The following is a 17,532-nucleotide window of genomic DNA, read 5'->3' on the forward strand; positions in this document are numbered from 1 at the left end:
CAAATCAGAATTTGGTTTTGTTATTGTTGCAGTATATGTTGATGATCTGAATCTTGTGAAAACATTGGACGAGATCGAAAAGACGACCACTTATTTAAAGAAAGAATTCGAAATGAAAAATCTCAGAAAGACAAAATTATGCCTTGGGTTGCTAGTTGAACATTTTTCGAGCGGTATTCTCATCCATCAATCAACATATACAGAAAAGACTCTGAAATGTTTTTATATGGATAAAGCCCATCCATTAAGGTCTCCAATGGTTGTCCGATCACTTGACATCAAGAAATATCATTTTCGTCCTCAAGAGGATGATGAAGAACTCTTTGATCCTGAAGTGCCCTATCTCAATGCGATTGGTGCTTTTTTGTATCTTGCAAATTGCACAAGACCTGACATAATTTTTCCAGTCAATTTATTAGCAAGGTACAGTTTTGCACCAACCCGCAAACATTGGAATGGAATCAAACACATATTGCGATATCTTCGTGGTACAACTGATATGGGATTGTTTTATTCAAAAGCACCAAATTCTCAATTAATTGGATATGCAGATGCCGGTTATCTCTCTGACCCACATAAAGCTTATTCACAAACAAGATATGTGTTTACCTGTGGCGGCACTGCTATATCATGGCGATCTATGAAACAGACAATGATTGCAACTTCTTCAAATCATTCTAAGATACTCCCAATTCATGAGGCAAGCAGGGAATGCATTTAGTTGAGATCAATGATCCAACATATTCAAACAACATGTGATCTCTCATCAATAAAAGATAGCCCAACTGTATTATATGAAGATAATGCGGTATGCATTGCACAGATGAAAGAAGGATATATTAAAAATGACAGAACCAAGCACATCTCACCAAAATTCTTTTATGCGCATGAATGCCAAAAAAATGGTGATATTAATATTCAGAAGATACGTTCATGTGAAAATTTAGCAAATCTATTCACTAAAACGCTTCCAACTACAACATTCAAGAAGCTGGTGCACAACATTGGAATACGTCAATTAAAGGATCTTCAGGGTTGAACTAATGCAACAATGAGAGGGACCAATTGATCGAAGTGGTATTGGCATACTGTACTCTTTTTCCTTCGTTCAGGGTTTTGTCCCACTGGGTTTTCCTTAGCAAAGTTTTAACGAAACATATTCTTAATGTAGTATTGTGGACCTCAAGGGGGAGTGTTATATATATATATATATATGTTTGTGAGGTCCACAATAGATTAAGTCATCCATGATGACATCCTTGGCATGGGGAGGAAGATCAAATTTGTGGCTTACAATGGAAGCTTTATTTTGGGCCTATAAATAGCCATGCATGTACAATTCTGTGAACTACTACAAAAGCATATAAATAAATTTTTCTTTCTCTTGCCTTCTTTATCTCTCTTGATTCTGCTATATATATATATATATATATATATATATATATACACATACACACACATACACACATATATTTATAAGAGATTTTTTAATTTGATTTGTGGGTCATTTTCTTACCTTATCTTTTTTACTTTTGTAGGTAGACCGTAGGACATGGAGTGATAATATATTGGGATATGTCCTATTTTCGTAAACTAAATAAAAAATTATAGTAAAATAAAATTAGTAGTATAAGAGCCTGTTTGGGGTTACTCTTGTAATGGTACGTAAAAGCACTCTTATCAGTAGAGTTATTACAAATGTGTTTTGAGTAGAGAGCGTATTAGGTGTTTGGTGATACATTATTTAATTCGATAAACAATTGGAGAAGTACTCTTTATTAAACAGTTAAAGGTGCACTTTTATAGAGAATTTCTAACAAAAATCTTGAAATACTATTGAATGTCAATGATAAATACAAGTTAGAATTTTTTAGATAAATGTAATGCATAAAACATTTAAAATCTAGAATATTAAGAGTTATGTGTATAAAATGTGAAATTGAACTATAAATATTCAACAAGATCGGAATTCAAACTTGGCTAGCAATAATAGTCCTCATAATATAACAATACTCGTCCACATTCTTAAGATTTAACAACCCAATGTTCAAAAAATATATATAAATTATTAGAGCATGGGTGTTATTATATACAAAAATGATGGTGAAAAAGTCTGAATTAAACATTTTTATTTACTTAAATCTTTTTTTACCTAAATAAGTTTGTAATTATAAAAATAAAGGAAGAATTATATTTGTCAAAACAACGATTAGACACCAACACAATTATAAAAAGTTCCGATTAACCTCTATCTATTCCTTAAAAGTGCAGTTTTTTTTTTTAACCAAACACAATCCCAAACTAGGATTACAACTTGGGTGGGTTAGAGGTTTCGCTTGAGCCAAATCTGACATAGAAAATATTTAACCCAAGTCCAACCCCTAACTATACCTTCAACTCTAACTATTCAACCCAACCCATCCTTTTAGTTTTAAACTCAGGTTTTAACTCGGGTTTAAATTTCGAATATGAAAGTAAAGTTAATTCGGGATTACCCATATGGCCAATTTGATTAAATTACTCTTAACCAAAAAAAACTTATTACAAATTTTTAATAACTTTCTTTGTTGGTACTCACTCGCGCACACACATATAAAATGTTTAACTCAAGTCCAACCCCTAACCCTACCTTCAACTCTAACTATTCAACCCAGCCCATCCTTCTAGTTTTAAACTCAGGTTTTAACTTGGGTTTAGATTTCGAATGTGAAAGTAGGGTTAATTCGGGGTTACCCATATGGCCAATTTGATTAAATTACTCTTAAACCAAAAAAACTTATTGCAAATTTTTAATAACTTTCTTAATTGGTACTCACTCACACACACATGCCTCCACCGAGGCTCAAACCCCTGACCTCCCTTTCGAAAATAGAAGCTTAGTACCGCTAGGCCATTGGTGTGTGGTCAAATTTTTAATAACTTATTAACAAATGCTTATAAAAGTAATTCTACTAAATGCTAATATGCAATAAATTAAGATTTAACAAAAAGAAGTTAAAAACAAAAATATGATCATAATTTGAAGAGTATATATAATACATTTAAATTTAAAAATATATAAATAATATTAGTATTTAGGCTCGAGTTTGCTCGATTGGTAGACCACAACTCAAGCTCAACCCTAATTAAATTCGAGTGGAGATTTTTCAACCCAAACCCAACCCAAATTATAAAAATAATTGTCCAAATTCACAAAAAATCAAACAGAATTGGAATTACCCAGCCCAATTACACCCCTATCCATACGTACAGCATATATAAAGTTATAGTAATATAAAACTTCTTTAATATATATATATATATATATATATATATATATAACTAGCAATATAAGTAATTACAAAGCTTACCTTTTAACAAACAAAAAATATATATATATATATAAGTAATTACAAAACTATCACGTAATTAATGAGATTACATAGAATAAAAACGTGTTACAAATTATATCACTTGCATTATCTCTGTTAATGATAATATGTCAGAAAAAAAACTCCGATTATGAGTACTACAACTGTATAACAAATAAACAACTCATTGAATTATCCTATAAAATCTTCACGAATATAAAAATTAAGATTTATAATTTCCACTAAATCCTTTATCCTTGTACATCCAAATATTGTTGATTTTTAATCCTAATAACTAAACTCAGTTTTCCTCCAACATCTCAACCCAATCATAACTCATATCATTTGTTTCTATCATTCCTTTTATTATTAAAATGGGAGTGTCTCCCTGTCCCTTTATTACTAAAATTGAAGATTATTTAAGAAATTAAATGCATAAATAATTGTCAGTCATGAAAAAAAAGATGCCGGATACTTCACTAAAATTGATGTGTTATACTTTCACATAAATTTGTAGTTGATGCATGTACTGACATAATTTAAGTTTGACATTTAGTGGACCAATACTTTCTTGACATGGGTCCATAATCACTTCGTGTTGTACAATTTCACATCAATTTTATCCATCGTTTTAGCAGCACTTTGTCATCCCCTTACGATGATAATTCATTAAAGTTATACTTAGAAAGAAAAAAATGTATGACATTTAACATATGATAAATTTTTTGGCATGACAGTAACTTATAACCACTATCAACTTAACCATTCCCAAACTTCCCCTCGGCTATCAATCCATATTTCGTATAATCTGTAAATGTATAATGTATAATATACACACTCTAGATATATTATGTATAGGGTTCCAAATTACTCAATTTTACATACTCTAGGTATAATATGTATAGGGCCCCAGATTACTCATTTTTACACACGCTAGGTAAATTTATAAGGCCTAAACGAACTCAATTTTTGGAGTCACATAGTCAGCTATGTTTGGATGAAATTACAAATAATTAGTTGACCATAAGGTCCCTGTTAAATTTCGAGACTCCTCTTGGGTCGATGACTCGATTAGGCCTCTTTTGATGATTTTTTTTTTTTTAATTTTTGAAATGTAAGCCCACTTGGGCCTGGCCTGGTTTGGGCAGGTATATCCCCAATTGTATTGAAGATTCATTTCCTTATCTATATAGTTTTACTCACTTTATAAAATACACTTTATGTTTAAAGTTATTAATTTTTTTTTTTAACTTTAAAGATATATTGAATTCAACACCCAAGTTATTAATTTTTTTTTTTTTTTTCAACTTTAAAGATATATTAAATTCAACACCTTCTACTCTAAAAGTAAAAAAGAGATACTACCAAATCATGTAAGTGGATGGATAACTTTCATCACTTGAAATTGATACTTATATATTTGAATCAAAGTATAAGGTGAAGAATTTATTTATTTAAAGGAAAAAAAAAAATGAAAAGTAAGGATTCAAGTCTAACGAATTGAGTATGAGTATTAACAATAAAAATAAATAAATAAAAATTTGATATATTTGAAGGAAAAAATAAAAAATTATTTAGTTAAATACTAGTTGATTTGTAAAATTTTGCAAAAACAATTGTATTAATCTACTTTTTAATTAAAAAAGAAAAAATTGGATAAAATTACCGTTATAACCAAGTTTTTTAATTTAAAATTTTGCAAAGCACCAATTTTTGAAATTTGAGATGGAATAAACAATTGTGTATAATAACAGTATTACTCATAAAGCATTATTGTTTTTAATCATTCAGATCTGTTATTTGGAAATTGTAATTTCACTTAATTTCTTCCAACATCTCAAATACTGGATTAAAAACTCTATCATGTTTTTGTAATAATATCTTTCATATATATGGTAATAATGAAGAAAGAATGTGATTGGTATATTTCACACAATATTGATACATATATTGGCATGTTCCAAGTGTGACATCTAATGGACTATACTTGCCATGATCAAAGAAATTCTCATTTTGTATACTTTTTGTATCAGTTTCTAAGTATGCTAATTTTTTTTTTTCTTCTTCTCTAACTAAGTCATGCTTTAGGAGAAATACTGACTTAATAAAAGCTTCGCTTTGATTTGGTAGCAACTTCTGGTCACGGCTGAACTTCACTTCATCATCAATCCATATTCCATACTTTCAAAACACCAAGTATATAATGCCCCAAGGTGGGGTACAAGGGAGCCCAAAGCTATTTACTTTTTCCTGTAACGAGATAGCTCAGTTGATATGAAATCTGTAAACATAACTTCTGAAAGCATCGAATGTTTATCATGACATAAAGTACGTCATCTTTTATCCTGTTCTTACCCGATACTTGTGGTTTAAGTTGGAAGTATCGAGTTTTGGGCATTTTATAATACTTGAAAACAATAATATCACAGAAAACATTAATGTCATGTAACATCTAGGCATCATACCACCAATCCTAACATAGAAAACAATAACAAAGTTGATAATGGGAGAGCATATCAAACCCAACCAAATAGAAATCAGGGGATGAAAACACATCTAGAAGATATAAGTGCTATACTTCTACATGCTTGGTCAATTCACATCTTACAGCTTTATATTATGCAACTTCTTTGCTTCAAAAGTGAAAACTCAACTCATACATGAATATAACTTAGCATCAGCACAATTCCCTTGTAGTGCAATTAACATCCAATCTGACCATGGACCAAACATGTTGCATTATTAAAAATCTTCCCACACACTAATGATGTTCAAATCAATTAATTTAAGCATGGTCCCCCATTTTATCATGTTTCAGATTAAGTTGCTTACCTAACATTCATTTTTAATTCACATCGCGCATCATAGTGATTCATGCCGCAACCAACATAAGCAAGAAACATAAACCATAACCAAGTATTCAGGCTTCCCAGAGAACTAAAAACTCATAAATTATTATTGTTTTTAAAGATGTTAGTTGTCTCCATCCAGAGTCTTAAATGGAGATTACACTACTTTAGATTATAAATTAAGAGCTCATATGCACACAGATATATAAAACTTATTCACCCACACTCAAAAAAGAGTGTCCACTGACTTAAAATAATAAGGTCTCTCTTGACACAGAGAGACACTTCAGGCAAGATATCTTTAGGGCTATTTTTAGAGCATGGGGTCCCTGAGTTGTTATCAATCTCTATCAATAATACCTCACTTATCATGAAAGGGAGTAAATATTGGAACAATCTTAAAAAGTAGGAGGAGTACCAGTTGGACCATTAGAACTGACAGTAGATATAGTGGAAGGAAATGCATGCATTCCACTAACTTGTGTTCCCTGCCTATTAAGACACCAAATAGGTCATCCTTCTCATATCCATATCAACAATAGAGAAATCTCTCTGTATTTTGAATACATTATGGCATCAAAACTATAATTTAGGAGAAGAAGGCAGTAAAGTGTAGAGATAGAATAACCCGACGTCGAAATTTATTTTTGAAAAAAAAAAAATAGGCAAAATTGCACATTTATGATATATAATATTCATTACATAAATTTATGACTCAATGAAGCTCACATTGAACACGTGTTGAGACTAAAAGTAAACAAAGTGACCTATGCCTAACAGAGGATGTCGCCTTGTATAAAGCAGAACAGGAAAATTACTTGTGTTTGAGGAGCCCCTTGAGTTGAACCAGTACCAAAGAAAAACATTTTCCAACTTTATTCAACAAATTTAAATTCTCATTTAAACATAGTTTCGCAGCCTTTCATAACTCAAGTAGGAACTACAAAAAAATTGACAAATTAGCAAGAATTAAAAATGCCCAAGGAAAAAAAAAAAAAAAAAAGATAAAAAATGTCAGTGAGAAAACCTAGAGGGAAAGCAGTAGGCTATCACTTCTCATGTTAGTAATCAAGAAAGAGCAGGCAGAGGAAAAGTGGGATGTTCCTTAGCTTCTGCTGTATAAGAAAAGATTCGCATCACTCTCCATTTCAAAACCATTATTGGATTCTCAATCAGTATGAACTATGAACATCATCATCCATATCATAACAAAAACAAGTGTTCACCCTTCAATAAGTGAGTGCTGATTGAACAACAAAAATGACAAGACAAGGATGGATATCCGTACACGATACACACCCCTTTTCTGGTCCCCATTGCTTCAAATTGACATGGGTGGTGGAAAAATCATTTGTCAGCTTCGCAATGTCGATAATGCCTGAGGATCCAACCCCACGATCCTGACCAAATTCACAATAACCAGAAAAGAAATGTCATAGTACAAGCACAAACAAAAGAACCTAAACACACGGTCAAAATTATAAGCCGGAACTGGTTGCTGTGTGCCATGAGCATGCTTTAGCTGCCATTCAGCTCAAATTCGTATTGAATCTAGGCAACTCCAGTATAGATATTTTGCATCATTAAAAATCAGATTTTCTCTATTCACTAGTAGTTAGATGCAACCAAATATGCATTTTCTAATTGTACGTCTAACTTAAGGAGTACTGACCACATAAAATCAAGGAAATACAAGGCTAAATGCAAAAAAAAAAAAAAAAAAAAAATTATGAACATGGCCCTTGGTTTTGTGATCTCTTAACGAAAACAATTATGCACGCATAAAAGAGAATAAAAGCACAAAATTGAATTTAAGTATCCCTGTGGAATTAGCAAGGTTTAAGAAGAAATTGCTTGTGATATTTATCTTTAACACAATTATAAATTTATAGCTTAACTTATTCCTTTTAACATGCCAGGAGGGTCAATAAGGCTCCATATGGTGTGAGAGAATACAAGGTCCGGAAATGGTTCTAAGAACTCCCACCTCAGTAATGTTAATAGCATAAAAAGAATGATGTTAACTTAGAACAAGTTACATGGTTGCCCAGTATTATAAAATAACGATAATAAATTAAAATAAAAATAAAAAAACCTCCTTCCAGAAGTTAGTTCAGTGTCACATATTGCTCCTCTTGAATGCTAATAAAATAACAGAGCATACTGACATCATATATAAATCAATATACGTCTAATCCACCACATTTTATGCTCTCTCCAAGCTTCCTTAAACATACAAACAAAGATATCAAATCAAAAACTTACAGAGTAATTTGTACTTTTCTCACTCCCCATCCCCCTTTTGACTAGTGAATTATTTGATTAACTGTATCTCAATTGTCTAATCATACCAGTTTTAATAATAATATTTACATTATTAAAGAAAAATAATTCAATAGTAGTTGTGCTGATACATCAAATGGGAATGCAGCAAAGAAGCAAGTCCTATAGTGACAGCATAAATATTCGTTTGAATATGTTTCTCACTTGCAGTCAACCCCAAGAAAGGAGAGGTGAAGTGGTTGATAGACAAAAAAAATCTTCATTTAAGCTACATAAATCTTGAATTCGATTTATTTTCCTTAGCTGACATCATATGGGATATTTTTTTCTTTTTGCTCTTGATAGACCTCATATAGTTCAAATAAGACTTTGTTAAATTCACATGGTTTTCGTGCAAATTTGTTGATCATTTAAGCAAGCAATTAAAATTTATGCAGAAGTTCAGCTAAGCTAGAAGCCTAGAAGATTTTTTGTTTTTTTTTTTTGGTTCTTTTCTAACACAGTTTATATAAGAAAGGATCAAGAGATTACTTATTAGGTTTATATTTCTAATTACACTATAGGCAGATTACACTGGTTTTTGATTCAGTGACTACTACACAAACACAAGGGAAAAATAACTAGGTAGCGCAGTCACATTAATTTTTAGCATTTTAAAGCCATAGTTAGTATTCGTATGTGCTAGTTAAGTTATTCTTCTCAACTATTCCCCCCTCTTGGTTCTTTCATAGCTCCATACAACACAAATTAACAGAATGGAAGAAAATTCGAGCTGAACACAAGCAAAGAATAACAAAATCTTACATTATCATAAATGTGTCCTCTGCCGATCATATTTTGGGTGATAAAACCAAGAGTAACACAGACAAACAGCCTACATTGTTAATACATTAGTTACACAAACGTAAAGAAAAACAACACTTACAGGACAATACTTAGTACACAAATTTTGCATGACCTCTCGAGCACCATGACAACTTAACACACTGAAATAACAGGGTTGAGGATTTTAGCTTGAAGGTGGACCGTGACTGCTTTGACCGAGGATGGATGGCCGAGGACTGGGAGTTTGCTTAATGTCAAGCCCTTTTCCAGCAATTCCAGGGCTCCTTTCCATCCTAAGCTCATTTATACGGGGGCTGGATTCCTTCCGTGACAACCGTGGGCTATAAGCAGGCTTCAAATGCTCTGCCGAACCTGGGGTTGAACTTGTTACTTTTGGACTCTGTGTACGGCGGATCTCGCCACGACTTCTTGTGATGATTCCATCAAGAAGTTCACCACTATCCATGTTGGCAGTTCTTGCTGCAGGATCTTGACCCTGCACATATGTACAAAAGATTGCAGATGAGACTCAAAGCTTCACATAGATGTCTAAAATATGCTTATGGATCAGATTATGACCCAAGTTCATAGTTCAGTTCCAGGTCTCAAATTATCTGTGTCAGAAAGAGTCTGATTCTTTTGTATATTAATAAGTTGATCGTTAGTCTATATCCTGAATACATATGAATCTAATTCTTCTGACTTGCTAACATCTTTTATAGCCCCAGTTCATTAGGGTGACAACTCTAGCAGATTTGAGGCAGTTATGGTTTTGTTATACTGTAAAATATAGATGAAACCCAGAAACATCTAAAAGAGTTTAACACTTTAACCATTAATAGGCCTAGCTGAAATAAAGATGGGTCAGAAAACTCACTTCAAAGGACATGTTGTAAGTTACAGCAGGCGCTTCTTCGTATTCTGCAGCATCCAAGTCTTGAAGATGAGCTCCTTTGAAAAACTTGGGGAGCAAATATTGCCGCACAGGGACCAGAAGCATGATCAACAATGGGAAGAGGACACCAGCCATTGGGATCCATGTTATGCCAAAACAGGCAAGCAAGTAAGCTGTCTGAAACAAAGTGAACAAGGCAATTGTTTTGAAAGGGACAGTATCGACAAAGGTTGCATGACAATCCTCGAACACCCTGACAAATTTAATCATGATGATTAGTTTGTTGTAATCTTCTATCAATAGTAATGTTAAAGAAGAAGAAGAAGATTAGTTTAATTTTATACATATAAGTTGATATAACCTTCAACAATCACAAAGTAAAATTTAGAAATCTAAATTCAAATCAACATGTGTAATCTGAATTATTGCATTTCAAATTAAGTTTACGATCATATTGAGAACTGTGTTAAAGGATGAAAATAAAATAAACTAGTATGGAGCTGAATCCCATTGCTTTTACCAATAAAACCATGCAAAATATGACATCAGTACCATAAGTTTCCTTTTTAATAAAACATTTTCAATGTAGAAAGTTTGTAGGGGGAACATTTATGTGAAGATATAAGATACAGCATTATAGATGAGCTAAGTAATTTTAGAACCCAAGACAATAAGAAGAGTAAATAGCTAAAACACCATCCTTGGCAACAAATATTAGCATAACTTACTTGTATCTTCTACTTGGAGCAGTGAAAAGTAACAATATCCTCTCCCAAAATTGATTTCCAGGTAAGCTTTCAATGGCCATGAAAGCAAAATAACCCCAAAGAACAGAAGTTGGGATCTTCTTTAGAAGAGGCATTGCAGCAACACAACCACCAACCATCAATGCCTGAAGCAGATTGCTGAGGCGTTGTTCTTTGACTTCAACAGGTAAAAGATCATCAATATCCTTGTCCACATCAAAAACAGTCTCATCAACTGGGGCGTCAACGTAGCCAGCACTTGAAGCGAGTTCGATTGTGGACTCTTTCAGTTCTTTCAGTCCCTGTTCCAAGCACAAAGTTAAGATAACGGAGAATAACATATGTGATGATTTGTAACCATTCAAAGACCAAGGATTTGTTTACCAGAGCAGGTGGGTTTTGATAAACAAGTGGTGTCTGCATTTCATTGTATGCTTCTTGCATGTTCTGGTACATTTGACCCAAATTTGAATTTTTACGGAAACTTTTTCGAGCTGTTGATACAAGCTTATTCCGTAGAAGCTGTTTCAAGGATGAACAAAGAGAGAAGACTAGCTCTTTAGATATTAAAGCAGAAGAAACAAAGGTTCTTATCAAATAGAATTAAAAGAGACTCAAACAGGAAAAACACACATTGCAGAAAGAACAGTTGGAAAACAAGCAGGAAAACCAAGGATCTCAATAAAAAAATGTCTCACAAAAAGTTGTTTCCATCACATGAAGCTCTCTGTTCAAATCTTTAACAGCTTAGTTAACAGTCTAGAGATATATAAACTTCTATATATGAGGTCACCCTTGCAGATATTTGTAAAAATTAACAATCACGGTCCTGCTATAGTTTGCAAGGAGTGCAGCATGTAGAGAATAAGACAAATTCCTATTTAAATCTTTGCTCATAGGACAAGAAAATTAAGGGAGATTGCTACACTAAAAATCCTATAGTTCAGATTTTTGAAATTACAATTTACATATGAGAGAATTCAGCAAATCAAACAGACATGACATTCATGTTATTTTCAGTATTTAGAATAATTAGATAATACCTGATGTTTCAAGGTGGCTAAACTTTTTGTATGCATTGGAGATTGTGGAATAACACCATTGGAAGGAGGAATGCCGATAAGACCACATATTATTACCTGGCCAAAAAAACAATATTAGAAGGAAAAGCCAAACTAGCTATAACACAAGAACCTTTGGTTTCTGGTGTGATTATTTCAATTGCAACACAAAGGTCAAAACGAAAATAAAAAAAAAAAATGAAATTCCAGTCATAATAGCTCACCAAGAAGCCCAAAAGAAGAAGGTCGTAATGATATGAAGCAGGTTTCTTCAGATTGAACTCCTTTTGTTGGGCAAGTTGAGATGCAACGCTGTGGTCAAAGTAGTAAAGCACAGCAATCATAGTGGCTGGAATAAATGCACCAACTATATATAAAGGAGGAACATTCAACATTTCCTGAGCAAGAAAGTAAACAACTATGAGTATCAAGCAAGGTTAAGAGGCGATAAAATAGTAAAAGAAACAAAAATCAAGAACTCACAATGTGATGCTAGTGAAAGAGTAATGTGCAATACTGGAAAGAAAATGAAATACAGGACACACCTTGATAACAGTCCAATTTGAGTATGCACCAGGAGACCATGGGTTTGGGCTGAAAAGCCGCCTTGGTATCCCTCTTGGGACATCATTATAAGGTATGTACGATACAGCTGTCCACACAAGCACCATAAGTGGGACACCATAATCCGCAATAAATCCCCGTAGCCAACCTTGAAAGCACATTTTAAAGTCAAGCATTCTTCCAAAGTACACAACAATAATAAAGTGTAATTCCATAACATGCAAGGAAGGTTTTAACCAAGAGTTTCAAAGCAAAACATATACCTGTCCCATAACGCCATGATCTAGCTTTACGACTTCTCAATCCAGTAAGAAGAAGGCCAAATGATAGAACCAGTGCAAACATTCCATTTCCAAAACGCCAAGAAGGTAGAAGTGCAGTCTGATTAGGATTTTCTCGCTGCGGTATGCCAAACTCCTCCACAAGTCCCTAAATAATGGATATTCATAAGCTTTTAAGTAGAGTGAAAAGGGCACATATTAGTATTGCAAAAGCATTCAATGGAAAATATGGATTCACCCGAATAGCCTGCTGCATAAAAAGCATGGCAATCAGAAGACCAAATAGTTCACCAGCCAGACGTGTAAACCTATTGATGATAGAGCATGCACCCAAAATGGCTAGCAAGAACAACAAAAGAGCTGTCCACACACAAACCCTGAAAACAGCAATACGAAAAACTAAGAATTCCCAACAGAAAGAATGACCGAATGTTTAAGTTCCAGGAGTTTTCAGAATGTACCATCCCGTCCAGGCTAAGAAGAGCTTCTGCCCTAAATCCTTTCTGTCCTTTGCAAAGCTGAACATAAAAGTGTACATCAACACTGTTGGCTCTGCAACTCCAAGTATAAGCAGCGGTTGTCCTCCAACAATTGAGTGGATTATGCCACAAAGGGCAGTTGATGCAAGAGTTTGCACAGCAGTTATAGTTCCATCTGTAACAATTACGCACGCAAAGCATGTCTTAGCAAATCTATAGTTTAAAGTTGTAACAATAAGAGGATATTGGCATTTAAACTTGTCCCCCTACCTGTATTTCTTTCCAGTTGCTCCCCAAAAGAAATAACTGGGATTGCTGAAGCAAAGAAAATATACGTTGTTGGAGCCAGGATCCTGAACAACAGAAGTTAGGACAAGAACTTGTAAATCACACCCAAAAAAGTACTAAATCCAAAAACCAGTAATTCCGTATTAATATAATATCATATACACAGCAAAATAAAATTTTGCTATTAGAATTTAGTTATTTACTGATAATTATGGTAAAATCATTTAAGTCCAAATGTAATATAACTATATCAACATCTATAACTACATGACACTATGACAGTATTCATATGCCAAAGGAGTCAAGTCATGGGAGAATCACAAACCTGATACCGGCACGGAGTCCACCAGTCCAATCTTGCTTGTAGCATAGCAGTCTCCCTTTGATATCATTCTTGATTCCACGCAAGGGAACAAAAGTTTCTTCCATGATAACTCAACCCAAAATGATAACTTGGACTTTTTTTTGTTTTCTTTGACAAAAAACAGACTCGGACACGATGAAATATGAACGAAACTAAATTCAAAATGTAGACTTGAAGTAACTCGAGAGGCCAGTATTACGATAACTAAATTTGCATAAGCAAAGTGTGAGAAAATATGGGCAGAAAGACAAACGCTACTTGATCATCAACAACATAGAAGAAACGGCAGAGAAGCGTGTTGATTCATTATTTTTTGATGCATAACTAACCCCTTATGAGGTCCATGTACAAAAATGTATACAGTTTGAGAAATTTACATTTGAAAGAATTTGTAAAGAATGATTTTTTACATATTGCTACAAGAACAAAAGAATAAATTAGTTATCAATGTCAATCAAAAAAAGGATGGAGTTCCCAATCCAATTCAAGAAAATTTTCAATTACTTGAATTCCATGGCTAAGTGAAAATCACAGTACTAACGAATGGAATTCATTGTTAATTGGGATGGTCAATACTAACGAAAAAAACAGACACTACCCATCTTCTCAGATCTCAATTAGCGGTTGACTTCAACAAAGCGCAGATCCATTACCTTACTTCTTTACTTACACATAGAAAAGGCCTCCTAATCATGAACTAATCCCCACCAAACACACCTCAACAAAAAACAGAACTGAACAGAAGTGCAAAGATCAGTTACATAGTCCGTACTTACATTCTAAATTTTGAAAAAATTCAAGTTTTGACTCAGAAAATTTCAGATATCAAGAACTGAAAATTTAACGAAAACCCATTGTTGCAGACTGAAATTGGGAAAATTTAGAACAATTTCAAGCAAATGGGCATCACCAGAATACAAAGTCTACAGATTGGAAACAGCAAAATTAACGATAACCCATTATCTAAATCCGAAGAAAAGATTCAGAACAATTTAGAGCATGTGGGCATTAATCAAATAGAGAAAATGAAGCAACAGATTACATTATAGGTAAAGACACTTTTGAGAAAGAAACGAATTGACAACCCACAAAGAAGAAGAGAGGATTAGGAGCAGTTACATGAAGTATTAGCACAGAAATGTAAGAATGCGCAAAAACATGGAATATTCAGATGAGAGAGAGTTTAGAAGTGTCCAAGGGAACGAACTCTGGAGACTGGGCTTTTTTGCGTGAATGAGGATGTGTGTGGCGAGTAAGCATAAATAACTTTTTCTCCTGTGAAAACAAACAAATAAATAGTGGACGTGGAGAGAGAGAAAAGAGGGGTTGAAAAACAAATGTGGGTTTATTTCAGTTAAATTAAACACTATAATCAGAAGAATATTCATATATATATATTTGAATGTGCAATATTCTTCTTACCGCCAAGAGAGAACTTGCCAAAGAGAAGTAATTGTAGATGCAGACGACGAGAATATGAGACGTGTGAGAGAGAATGAGTGATACAAAAGGTTTCTGCTTTAACAGGAAAGATGAGCTTGAAAAGGTTGAAAATTGGGGAAATTATTTGAAAAGAGAAAATAACCATATTAACCTCGATGCCAAAGGAAATTACACTTAGACCCCTAGCAAAAACTCGTTTTTTTCGTTTCTATTTTTCTAGTTGCAACTTGAGGTAGCCAATTCGTTTTTCGTTTTTTTTTTGTTTTTGTTTTTTTTTCATAGCCAATTTTTTTTCATAGTTACAAACATTTTTTTTTTTTTTTTTTTTTTTTCTTCTCATAGCAAGAATGTTACGGGTTAGTATTCAGTTCGGAGGGGGATGATAAGGCTCGAAATCAGGCTTCCAGGATAGCGGAGAGCAACCTTATCACTTGGATTATGAAGGTGTTCGCGAGGTAGCTGTTAGGGTTTCACACACACAATTGACAAATATAACAGATAAAAAAATCACACACAAACAAAAAACGAAATTTGCATGGTTGCAAAATTGCCTAGTCCACGTGCGAAGAACAAGTAACTTTACTTCAAATACTTGATTACAAACTATTCTCTCTCTCTCTCACACACACAATCTCAACTCTCTTTTTCTCTCTACAATTTAATCTTCTCATACCCATATCTATTTATAGAGTCTTCAAACCCAAATGCTTTGCCTATAAGGAGTTACCATATCAATCCCAACTCTAAAATAGGAACTTTATGAAACACAATTTTCTTAACAAATTTCAACATTCCAAAAATAAAAAATAAAAAAAAAAAGAAATTAATTTTAATATTCCAAAATGAAAAAGGAAATTAATTTCTATAGACAATTTTAAGCCACAAACCCAACAGTAGCCAAGTTAAGAGAGGATGTATCAAAGGACAATTAGCCTAATAGTATAACCTCCTCATTAATAGGTGGGGTTCGAGTGTGTGAATGTGTATTTATTGCCAATAAAATAAATAAGTTGAAAGACATATTTGAGAATATTCGATAATGGAAATGTAAATATTTTAAAATTTGGGAATGGGAAATGTGGACATAGTTGAGAGAGGATTTATGTTTTAGAATATTTGTTGCAAATATTTGAAAATTTGGGAATGGAAAATTGAGCCTCAAAATTCTATTTTTTTTTTTTTTTATTTCTGAGAACTGATCAAATCAAGTGGGTCCGTTTAAAATTTGATGGAATATGTTCCAAAAATGATAGTTTGGACCTTTGATAGAGTTCAATGAAGGATTCTGACCTCTGACGTTGATCCAAATTGAAATTAGAGAACCAAAAACTTAATCGAGGTTGGATTTGTGATCGAATTGTGGAATTGATTTGAAAGGTTCAATAATGATTAAATTCCACCTTGGGACCCTTTGATTTTGATTAAAATGAGGATTAGTATATCGAAAATTAGTCGGGTCTGATTTAAGGTAATCATTGGTGGAATGGTGAATCAATTTGAAATGATAGAATTCCACCCTTTTGGTGAATTTGGAGTCTTTGAAACTCCTTAATCACGCCAATTGATAGACTTTTAGAGGTTAGTCAAAAATAGGGGGCAAAATATGATATTTATCTACAATACCAAAGCTCCACTTAGTTCATTTACAAACCTAGTTATCTCAAATCAACTCTTGGACAAGGAATTTTGCTCTCATCAACCAGCCCCTTTCAGCTCAACACCTATTGCGAGTTTGCGACTCAAATTGTGCCATTTGTCCAATCACTTGACGTTCTTTGACTAGGATTATACATTTCTTGTATTCAGTCCAATTGTTAAGCTATCCTTTTAGAAGATTTTGGTGTCAATCTTTCTAAACCCAATTACATTTTATTGTGATAATCAAGTGGCGCTTCACATTGCTACTAATCTAGTCTTTCACGAGCATACTAAACGTGTTGATTTAAATTACTCATCAAAATATCTTATGTTCTTACAATTCAATAAGTATTTTTTTTTCCAAAGCTTAAAGTTTAAATAACTTGTCTCCAAATTAGACATTTATGACATTCATGCAACAACTTGTGGGAGTATTAGATGATTATTGACCTCCATGTTTCTTAAT

The 17,532-nt window shown here is 33.2% G+C and overlaps 2 protein-coding genes across 2 annotated transcripts; one reads left to right on the plus strand and one right to left on the minus strand.

Annotated features, from left to right (window-relative positions):
- Positions 1–226: 226 nt before the first annotated feature.
- LOC132281570 (secreted RxLR effector protein 161-like) lies at positions 227–721 on the plus strand. Its single transcript, XM_059783267.1, has one exon. The coding sequence runs from the start codon at positions 227–229 to the stop codon at positions 719–721; it is 495 nt and encodes a 164-aa protein (XP_059639250.1).
- An 8,542-nt stretch (positions 722–9,263) lies between these two features.
- LOC132286662 (probable boron transporter 2) lies at positions 9,264–15,332 on the minus strand. The gene is made up of 12 exons (XM_059789022.1): positions 13,947–15,332; positions 13,604–13,686; positions 13,316–13,508; positions 13,093–13,231; positions 12,837–13,002; positions 12,555–12,721; positions 12,234–12,407; positions 11,992–12,087; positions 11,333–11,470; positions 10,931–11,250; positions 10,185–10,455; positions 9,264–9,803 (listed from the first exon to the last, which is right to left on the minus strand). Exons 1-12 carry the CDS (start codon positions 14,048–14,050, stop codon positions 9,492–9,494), a joined length of 2,163 nt encoding a protein of 720 aa, XP_059645005.1. The 5' UTR covers positions 14,051–15,332; the 3' UTR covers positions 9,264–9,491.
- Between the last annotated feature and the right edge of the window lie 2,200 nt (positions 15,333–17,532).

Source organism: Cornus florida, unplaced genomic scaffold, assembly GCF_030987335.1.
Source record: "Cornus florida cultivar Cherokee Brave unplaced genomic scaffold, ASM3098733v1 CherokeeBrave_3.0.0_Hap2_Chr11, whole genome shotgun sequence".
NCBI lineage: Eukaryota > Viridiplantae > Streptophyta > Magnoliopsida > Cornales > Cornaceae > Cornus > Cornus florida.

Excerpts from the sequence above, each read along its gene's own strand:
- LOC132281570 (XM_059783267.1), top strand. The coding sequence starts at position 227 with ATGGATAAAGCCCATCCATTAAGGTCTCCAATGGTTGTCCGATCACTT.
- LOC132286662 (XM_059789022.1), bottom strand. The coding sequence starts at position 14,050 with ATGGAAGAAACTTTTGTTCCCTTGCGTGGAATCAAGAATGATATCAAA. Across the intron at positions 12,088-12,233 it reads TTCTTCTTTTGGGCTTCTTG|GTAATAATATGTGGTCTTAT; the intron begins GTGAGCTATTAT and ends TTTTTTGGCCAG. Across the intron at positions 11,251-11,332 it reads ATCAAAACCCACCTGCTCTG|GGACTGAAAGAACTGAAAGA; the intron begins GTAAACAAATCC and ends TGCTTGGAACAG.